At 43.2% G+C, this 10,556-nt stretch overlaps 1 protein-coding gene across 1 annotated transcript in view; it reads left to right on the top strand.

The window, feature by feature from the left end:
• The first annotated feature begins 5,327 nt into the window (after positions 1–5,327).
• Positions 5,328–10,556, top strand: part of SMPDL3B (sphingomyelin phosphodiesterase acid like 3B) — a 40,114-nt gene continuing 34,885 nt past the window's right edge. Inside the window, exons 1-2 of the mRNA XM_082244383.1 lie at positions 5,328–5,429; positions 5,552–5,765. Of these exons, the coding sequence (XP_082100509.1) occupies positions 5,369–5,429; positions 5,552–5,765 (275 nt within the window). The 5' untranslated portion in view covers positions 5,328–5,368. The remainder of the gene's footprint in view (positions 5,430–5,551; positions 5,766–10,556) is intronic.

The raw sequence follows: 10,556 nt of genomic DNA, 5'->3' as shown, positions 1-10,556 counted from the left end.
GGCACTGATGAGGTGGCACTTATGGGCACTGATGAGGAGGTACTAATATGCCGCACTGATGAGCACTGATAGGTGGCACTGATAGGCGGCACTGATAGGCGGCACTGATAGGCACTGAGAGGTGGCACTGCTGGGTACTGAGAGGTGGCACTGCTGGGCACTGAGAGGTGGCACTGACGGGTGGCACTGATGGGCACTGATAGGCGGCACTGATGGACACTAACGGGTGGCACTGATGGACACTGACGGGTGGCACTGATGAGCACTGATGGGCGGCACTGATGAGCACTGATGGGCAGCACCATCAGTGCCCACACTCAGTGCCCATAGTGCTGCCAGTCAGTGCTCATCAGTGCCTAGATGAGCAGGCACTGATGGGCACTGACTGGCAGCACTATGGGCACTGATTGTGGGCATTGATGGGGGCACTGATGGCGGGCACTGTGGGCACTGATGGGGGGGCAATGTGTGTGTTTTTTTTACCTTCAGTAATCAGGGCACTGGTGATCAGTGCCCTGATTACATGTCTCTGTGTCCCCAGCGGCTGTCGGCTCCCCCTCCTTCCTCACACTGCAGGCTCCGTGTGAGGAAGGAGCGCCGGCGGGTAATGCTGGCGGTTACTGCTGGCGGGTAATGCTGGTGGTACTGCTGGCGGTTACTATTGGCAGGTAGTGCTGGCGGTTACTGTTGACGGTTACTGCTGGTGGTTACTGCTGGTGGGTAATGCTGGCAATTACTGCTGGCAGTTACTGTTGGAGGGTAATGCTGGCGGTTACTGCTGGTGGGTAATGCTGGTGGGTAGTGTTGCTGGGTAATGCTGGCGGTTACTGCTGGTGGGTACTTCTGGCTGTTACTGCCGGTGGGTACTGCTGGTCATGGGGATACTGCTGGAGGAAGCAGTGGCTGCAGTAGAGAGCAGAGCTGCTGCTTCCTCTATGGCTCCTGTCACAGGCGGAGTGCATTTCATATCACTCCGTCTGTGACAGAGCCGGAACTATACAGGAAGCAGCGTTTCTGTCACTGACTGCAGACATCATAAGTCCCGCAGCAGCCGGGAGATTGCACGGCACTTGCGGGTGTCCGTGAGCCGCCGGCCAAAGGCGGGAGACTCCCGCAAGTCGCGGGAGACTTAGGATGTCTGGGACGTGTGACACTGTACCGAAATAAAATGTATGTTCTTTTTTTCCCCACAAATAGAGCTTTCCTTTGGTGGTATTTGGTCACGTCTGCGATTTTTATTTTCTGCGCTATAAACAAAAAAAGGCCAACAGTTTAAAAAAAAAAAAAAAGCAATATTTTTTAATTTTTTGCTATAAATTATACCCAATACAAAATGTAAAAAATCAAATGTATTCATCAATTTAGACCAGTGTTTTTCAACTCCGGTCCTCAGGACACACTAACAGGTCAGATTTTAAGTATTACCTTGGGGAGATGCAGACTAGAATACCGCAATCACTGAGCAGCAAATGATATCACCTGTGATGTATTTCAGTTTTCTTGTAAACCTGGCCTATTAGTGTGCCCTGAGGAGTTGAGAAACACTGATTTAGGCCAATATATATTCTTCCACATGGCGTGCCCCCAGACCCAGAGCATGAGCTGACGTACAAGTATGTCGGTTGGCGCAGGAGGGCTGCACTGCCGCAGTATATCTGCGTTGGGCAGTCCTTAAGTGGTTAAAAAAAAATCCATGCACAATTAAAGGCTAACTCCAAATCAAAGAAAAAAAATCCACCCTTGCAGTGGGGTCCTCTGCACTGCAAGGATTAACTGCTCATTATTATCTAGGGCAGAATTTCCCAACCTTTTTCCAGTCAGCGCGCCCTTGAAAAGTATTTTCAGTCTTGGATCACCCCGGTCCGCGGCTTGGTTCATGTTACCGTGTGGGGCAAAACACACGCAAAATCACGCTTGTTCCTGACATTTAGACAAATGCTCTATTCTTTAGGGGGGCCATTAATTCCTAATGGCACCCCACACATTGGAAAACAAAGGGTGTTTTTGATGCAGCGCAATTTAAAAAAAAAAAGGGTAGGGGAGGACTCTCCCTGCAGCAGCCCATGTAAATCAATGGGCTGCCCTACATGCAGCGCACAGCTGCACAGATGTGAGTCAAGGGCTTGTTCACATGTGAGGTTGGAGTTGTTTTAATCACCCCGGAATGCTCCTTAAGGTGGATAGGGCTGCACTGCAACCACCCCGCAACTCTGTGCATTGCACGGGGTTGCAATATGGTGATGCTGAATTTAAAACAAGTGGTGAGGAGGTGACATATTGCCTCTTTACCACCTCTGAATAGCGATCTGAGCATGGATTGCTTTTCAGAGGAGCGGCATTCCTTGCTAATATTATGAACAAGCCCTAAAAAAGCAATTCTGATAGTACAGGACTAGCTGATCAGGGTTAAAAGTAACATAAATGCATACACACACACATAATTAAAAAAAACAAACACACTAAGGCCCCTTTCATACTTGTGCCACTTGTCCTGCGACTTGGGACTGCGAAGTTGCATGACAAGTTGTACACCATGATTTCCAATGAGTACCATTCATATCTGTGCGACTTCAAGTTTTCAAGTCAAAGTAGTCCCTGCACTAGTTTGGTCTGACTTTGATGCGTTTTGAGGTCCATAGACCTCAAGATTACACAGTCATTGCTTCAAGTCCAGTCAAAATCACAGCAAAATCGCACAATTTTAGGTCGCACAAAGGTGAAAGGGGCCTTAATCACACACATACAAACACACACACACACATACAGACATATGCACACACACACACACACATACAGAAACATTTTGTATCCTGCTCCATGCATCTATATATCTACCCCATACACTTCTGCCAGCATTCAGTCTTCCTTTACTACCATGTCTTCCTCTTCTGTCAGCCATCTGCTCCTCTGGTGCTCGTTTACACTTGAATTGCCATTTGAAGAGCGATCCTCAGTGGAACGCTCTTCAGAGGCCATTTGACAGGCAGTGTAGAGTTGTCTCCTCATTGTCAGTTTTTACCCTACAAAATCCACACCACCATGGCACATCTGCTGTTATCTACAGTCTAGTGAATCCAGTGAACCAGCTATGCAAGGGACTTTCACCTGCTCTCTGTAGCTGCTCGCTAGTGTGAGTCAGGAAACGGCAACCAGAGAATCCTCTTCACTGAAACATCTCAACCTTTAGGCTGGGTTCACACTAATGCGATTGCAGACATAGCATGTGATTCACACCGCATGCCTGTGTACATAACATGCGTTGTCTGTGCAGTGCGATTTCAGCCATACAGTTTGTATGGCTGAAATCGCATTTGCACCAAAACCACAATTAGAAACACGCCCCTAGGTACACATTTAACCCCTTGTTCACTTACTGTGTTAACCCCTTCCCTGCCAGTGTCATTATTACAGTAACAGTGCATATTTTTAGCACTGATTACAGTAGTAATGTCATTAGTCCCCCAAAAGTGTCAAAAATGTCAGTCAGGGGTCTGATCTGGCTGCCGCAATGTCGCAGTCCCACAAAAAAATTGCAGATCACCGCCATTACTAGTAAAAAAAAAAAAAAACAATAAAAATCTTTCCCGTAGTTAGTAGATGTGATAACTTTTGCGCAAACCAATCAAAATACACTTATTGCGATTTTTTTTTTTACCAAAAATATGTAGCAGAAAACAAATTGGCCTAAAATGTTAAAAAATTATTTTTACATTTTTTTTTTGGGAATGTTATATAGCAGAATGTGAAAAATATTGTTTTTTTTTTTTTTTTAGAATTGTTGCTCCTTTTTTGTTTATAGCGCAAAAAATAAAAATCGCACAGGTGATCAAATACCACTAAAAGAAAGCTCTATTTGTGGGGAAAAAAAGGACATCAATTTAGTTGGGGTACAGCTTTGCACGACCGCGCAATTGTCAGTTAAAATAACACAGTGCCAAATCGCAAAATATGGCCTGGTCATTAACATCCCTGGCGGTATGATTCTTTTGGATTTTAGGTGCTGAAAGCGGTACCATTATTTTGCATGTAATTCTTGTGAATGAGCAGCCCAAACTAACTGTATACATTTATTATATATATATATATATATATATATATATATATGTATGTATGTATACATATATTATGTATACATATATATATGTATATATACGTATATATATATATATATATATATATATATATAATATGTATACAGTTGGTTTGGGCTGCTCATTCTCAAGAATTATGTATATATATATATATACACGTGTGTGTATGTATATATATATATATATATATATATATATATATATATATATATATATACGTATATATATATATACATATATATATATACGTATATATATATATATATATATATGTACATATATATATATATGTATATATATATATATACGTATATATATATATATATACGTATATATATATATGTGTACATATATATATATATACTGTATATATATATATATATATCTATATATGTATATATATAGATATATATATATACATATATTTACATAAAAAGTACAGTAAAACTGCAGGAAAGGGCACTGGGGGGCAATGTAATGTGATTTTTTTCTATTTTGAACGGTATCAGTGTGTTTGGTGTGTTTTACATTCGAATTTGCCACCGGTTCCACCCCCCGGCGGACGTCACGTCGCCGGAGACGGAAGCCGGGGCACACAGAGGATCGGGAGAGAGCTCCGTCGCCGCATATCGCTAGCAGTCTTCGCTGGATCCCGGAGAAAAGGTAAGTAAAACCTCCTCCAGCATCCAGCGATCTTCCTAGCGCTACCCCGAGTGTGACTCAGGGTTACCGCTTTTTGCTCTAAAATCTTACCCCGAGTCACACTCGGGAATACCGCTAGGAAGGTTAAGGGGGAAAATCTTCCGGTCCAAAAGTGGTTAATTACACAGGATCTGTGGCTGATTAAGGTGGTAGTTAAACTCACTTAGTGCCTTATGTGCATTATTTTAGCCTCAGAACCTGTGTATTTAATATGTGTCCTGGGTAAAAGGGATGAGGTGGCAACCCTACGTGTAGTTAGTACTGCACCTTGCTATCTGTGCAAAGCATGCTTGATATTGCCTCTGGGTCATACCATGGTATCATTTAGGATTTTTTTTTTTCCTTCAAGAATCCAAAGAATGAACCTGTCTTCAGCTAATTAAACTGTAAAACCGTTCACAAGACAAGTACTTTGACATTTGTGTGTAAATGTAATCCTTAGGCTATAAATCATCTGGATATGATAGAGCTGCCTAGAACTTCATATATAATGTTGCACACTTCCGGAAAACAGATGAGTCTAAAGGGAGGAGACTCACAGACAACCTAGGTTGGGGCACAAACTTCTCCTAACAATGAAATGTAGCATATTTTTAATTGTTGCAGTATGGATTGGTGTCAGCTCTTCACAGAGAGGTAAACCCACCAATTACAACGAATTGAGATAGATTCTTTTTTTTTTTTTTTTTTCCATAAGAGATAGATTCTAAAGATTTCTGACTGGTTAAATGTATTTTTGCTTTGACTTTTCTTACTAGGGTATTTTTGGCATCTTACGGACTTGCATTTGGAACCCAATTACACAGTGACCTCTGACCCTGCTAAAGTGTGTCCATCTGCGGGTGATCAGCCTGTAAGAAATCCTGGAAAATGGGGGAATTATCTGTGTGACTCTCCTGGCGTACTCATTAACTCGTCTCTTCATGCCATGAAAACAATCCTTCCAAATCCAGACTTCATACTCTGGACTGGGTGAGTACAAAGTGTGCATTTAACAACAGTCTAGCCTAGTCAGTGTTCTTTTTGTCAGCTGGCTTATGATCGATATGTTTTTTTTTTTCTGGTTAAGATGCCAGTGTCACTTGAATTAACTGGACTTGCTAGAAGGGATTTGAAAGAAGAATACATCTTTCGCACTGATCTTCCCTAATGCTTGAAAATGTCTCTCATTTATGATAATCTATTAAAGAAAAGTAGTATTTGGGAAACAGATCCAAATGTTTTCTTAAGTGGCGATAATTTAGTAGAGCAGGCATTTATGGGATTTTTGCTGTCTGCCTGTTTATGGTCAGCATACCACAATGTTTGCAAAAAGAAATATGCAGTATGACACCTAAAAAGTTTGATTTAATGTATATTCTCTTCTGTACATCCAGGCGAAACTGTAACCTAACATAGGGTGGGGTTCCTATTAAATATACCAACCCAGTCCATAAACCAGCCACCCAAATCAGCAATGTGTTAAAGAGAATGAAGAATAGATCCCATAGATCTTATGATGTCATCTGTATTGTACCATGTCTCTTCTTCATTTATAGATCCCATTAAGGGTTAAATGTTTTAAGAGAAAAGTTCTCAGTCCCAGAATTCCCCAAATCCAACAGCCCTGGCACTGATGATAATGGACTGTTAGAGTATTAATTGATGATCTGAAAATTTAAAGAGGAAGTAAACCATCCCCTGAAACTTTTACCTATAGGTAAGCCTATGATAAGGCTTACCTATAGGTAAAGTAAATATCTCCTAAACATGTACCGTTTAGGAGATATTTACCTTACATGCAGCCAGTGACGTCACTGGCCCATGCGCTCTGAAGGAACGGCCGCTGGTGCCGTTCCTGCAGAGCCCCGTGCCGTGACTGTCGGCTCCCACGCGCGTGTGCAGGAGTGACATCACCACGGCTCCGTCCAATCAGATGGCCGGATGCTGCGATCCCGGAAGACGGGCGACTGAACATGTCGCCCGTCATAGAGGTAAGTGGGCGGCACGCCGGGGGCTCGTTCTAAGGTAAGTATTTCATAATGAGCTAGTATGCGATGCATACTAGCTCATTATGTGTTTCTCTTTCAGGTTAAAAAAAAAAAATGTTTGGGTTTACAACCTCTTTAACAGCATATATATGCAGGGTTTGTTAATAGGGGATGCTGTGCACATGTCCCTTAAAATAAATTGGTAAATCTGGGCTTTTTTTAAATTAACAAAATAAATAATTAACCAGTGTTTGTGTGTTTCTATGAACAGGTGATGGCTCCAATGGATGAGCAGCCAACCCATAGAAAATGTAAATCTAGCATCCTCCCTGGGAAACTAGTGGTGGTAATAATTTGCCTGTTTACATTATGTTCGATCCACATATTTTACAGCCCCCCTCCTTCTTAAAGCAGTCATTAAATGCTGATAGTCTAATATCAGCATGGCATTAAGCCACACACACATATGCTCTCCAGGCATTGCACTAGTAATCTGTATCCCTGGTGTGCCAAATGATATCTTTATGGGTGTGGGAGCGGGACCATTATTTTTTTTTCTAATTAAATAATAGTATCTGTCAAAAAAGCCAAAGCTATGTGATATGTTTGTGTCTTTGCAAAGAATTCAGGTGACCAATATGAACCTGTAGTGTGCTTATGTAGCGCTACCCTCATGAGGACCTCTGGTAGAATCTGTACCCCGCTGGTTGCCCCGACCCTGCAAGTCCTCTGACACCCTGGGTTCAGTCATTATTACCAATCGGACAGGTAATCCGAGACACACACAAGTCTAGTGAAACAGTTAGTCTTTGTTTACTGGTGCAATAAAGACATTTAAAAGGTGAACAACATAAACTTGTACTTTATAGAAATACCTCAGATAAAGCGTTACTGAAGGTAAAAAGCAACGATAGCAGCAAATAATATCTGATGACAAAATATAAAGAACAATTAGATACAGACAAAACCTTGTTTAGGCATATGTAGCCTATGGGAACAGGCAGAAGGAAGGTAAAGCCCCGTACACATGAGTAGAAATTCGGCCGGGAAATTTCGTCCGACGACCGATCTGCCGATTTTCGGCTTGTTAGTATGGTGCTTCCGACAACCGACTCCGACTTTTCGGCCGAAAAAATCCTGGTGTGCAGGCTATATAATTTTTGTCAACCGTCAAAACACGTCCGATTTTCGTCTCATTAGTACAGATTTCGATGGGGAAAAATCTTATGAGCAAGACTAGGCATGCTCAGAGATGAAAGAACACATAGAAAGCAATCCAACACATGATATCACTTCTGAAGTAGAATTCTGTTGTACGGGAAAATTTGTGTGCAGTCTAGAGCACATTCCAACCAACAGACACCACTCTGCACAAAAGACGGACGACCGGTCCGCGGAAATTCGTTGCGGGTGTACGAGGCTTAAGAGAATTACTTTTAGCTATGTCCGACCACTCCCTCTTGTACCTCAACCCACAGGCACAAGAAATGTGAGAAATGGCATAACACTCTTCAAACTGTTTAACTTGTAGGATTTAACCTGCTTCTTTAAAGACAGTTCCAGGCAAAATCAAGGCTCTTTGTGCACAGTGAAAGAAATCCCTTATGAATAGGCGGGGAGGTTAGGTGTAGTTCCATTTTAAAAAGGTGAAGACTTTGGATCTTCAGCTAGCACTTAGGGGAGTTGTATTAGAAGAAATCCTGAATGGCAGAGCAAAGCAATTAAAAATGGTATATTCTAACAAGCAAGTGATGCAGAGTATGCCTATGATGCTCTGATGCCAAGTGAACACTGTGGCTGCTTACTTAGGTGTACCGTGTCATCAGTGCTGTATCCTGGCCTAGGCCAACAAGGTCCAGGCCTAGGGCGGCACTATGCAGGGGGGCAGCAAAAAAACTGCTCCCCGCATGAAAAAAAAACCAGCCTCCTTCTGGCTCCCGCACGAAAAGGGTCCCTGCCGGCTTGCGCTACACTTTTAGTATAGTGCCAGTTTTGTGGGTCGTGTTGGGCAGAGTTCAGGGTCCAGGAGGCAAATCAGACTGGCACCCCCATAAAGCAGTCACACTGCAACCTGTCGGTATGAAAATACCGGCGGGTGAGGACATGTTGACAGACCGCAGGCCGCTGACCACACTTAATACAACTGGGCCAATGGCCGCCAATGCTAATGAGTGTGGCACCACAGCCTAATGTACCCTCCTCCGCCCCAGGTATGGCAGGCATCATGTCAATAATATAATTTCATTTCTTTAAATATCCTTGTCCTTCAGCGAGCATATATAATTGCATCACATGCAAATAAAGACTTTTAATTGTATATGATGGCAATAATATTTTGGACCTGCTCACCTCATATGTGCTATCGCTATATGTCACTGGATTAGTAAGATTACTACTTTCTTTTAGGATATTTGGACTTGTGTTTGCTGCCACTGATTATTTCACTTATTTTTATAATGACTATGGACTTCCTAGTCATTATACAAATAAGTGAAATAATTCTAGATTGTAAGCTCTAACGAGAAGGGCCCTCTAGTTCCTCCTGTTTTGAATTGTATTGTATCTATATTGTCTTCCCTCACATTGTAAAGCGCTGTGCAAACTGTTGGCGCTATATAAATCCTGTATAATAATAATCCTATTCCAATCAGTGGCAGCAAACACAAGTCCAAATATCTTTAAAGAAAGGGGTAATCTTACTAATCCAATACATAACATAAGGCTGTACTAATGGGCACTGATAAGGCTGCACTGATGGCCACTAATGATGTGGCACTGATGGGGCTGCACTGATGAGGCAGGACTGATATGCTGCACTGATGGGCACTAATAGGCTGCACTGATGGGCACTAATGTGCTGCTCTGATGGCCACTGATGAGGCGGCAATGGTGGGTACTGATAAACTGCACTAATGAGGCAGCACTGATGAGGTAGCACTGATGGGCACAAGGCGGCACTGATAAACTTTACTGATGGGGCTGCACTGATGGGCACTAATAGGTTGCGCTGATGGCCACTGACGAGGTGGCACTGATAAGCTGCACTGATGGGGCTGCACTGATGGGCACTGAATGTGATGCACAGACTGAACTAATGGGCACTGATAGGCTGCATTGGTGGCCACTGATGGGGCTGTACTGATGGCCACTGATGAGGCCACACTGATATGTTGCACTGAGTAATGAGATGGCACTGATAAGACTGCACTGATGAGGCTGAACTTATGGGAACTGATGAGGCTACGCTGATGAGCACTAATAGACTGTGGTTGTGGTCTTTGGTTTACAGATGACAGGGCGGGTCATAAACAGGAAGGGGTGTGACCTTTACAGGAAGGGGTGGTCATATTTAAATTAGGGGGTGCAAAAGTTTAGTCAGGCCTAGGGCAGCACAAAACCTAAATACACCACTGCGTGTCATGGAGTTCTAGAGGCATAAGCAAGGTGAGAAGAGACAATGTTGTCTGCATGCAGTGTCAATCAGGAGTAGTTGGGCAAGTGCCCACTCACTGATACTGTAACTGATGATTATGAAAATGATGATAAAAAAGTTAAAAGCTTTACAGGGTCTCCCTCGGGATCCTGGCTCAGGGGATGGCATTTGACCTCAGTCGCACCGCGCCACAGCACAGCTAGATCTGGTGTGGGTGGAGCAGGAGCGGCCTTCAGGCTGCTGCCAACAGTATGGAGATGTGGGCAGCGGATGCCCCTTGGACACACACATGCAATGACTCTTCCTTGCACAGGAAGTGACTCGGCCACAGCACCCTAAGATAAGGAGTCCTTGCTTGCA

This window comes from Pelophylax lessonae (genome assembly GCF_965119305.1).
Source record: "Pelophylax lessonae genome assembly, chromosome: 2".
In the NCBI taxonomy this organism is placed as follows: Eukaryota; Metazoa; Chordata; class Amphibia; order Anura; family Ranidae; genus Pelophylax; species Pelophylax lessonae.
This window is presented reverse-complemented; position numbering and strand designations above follow the sequence as displayed.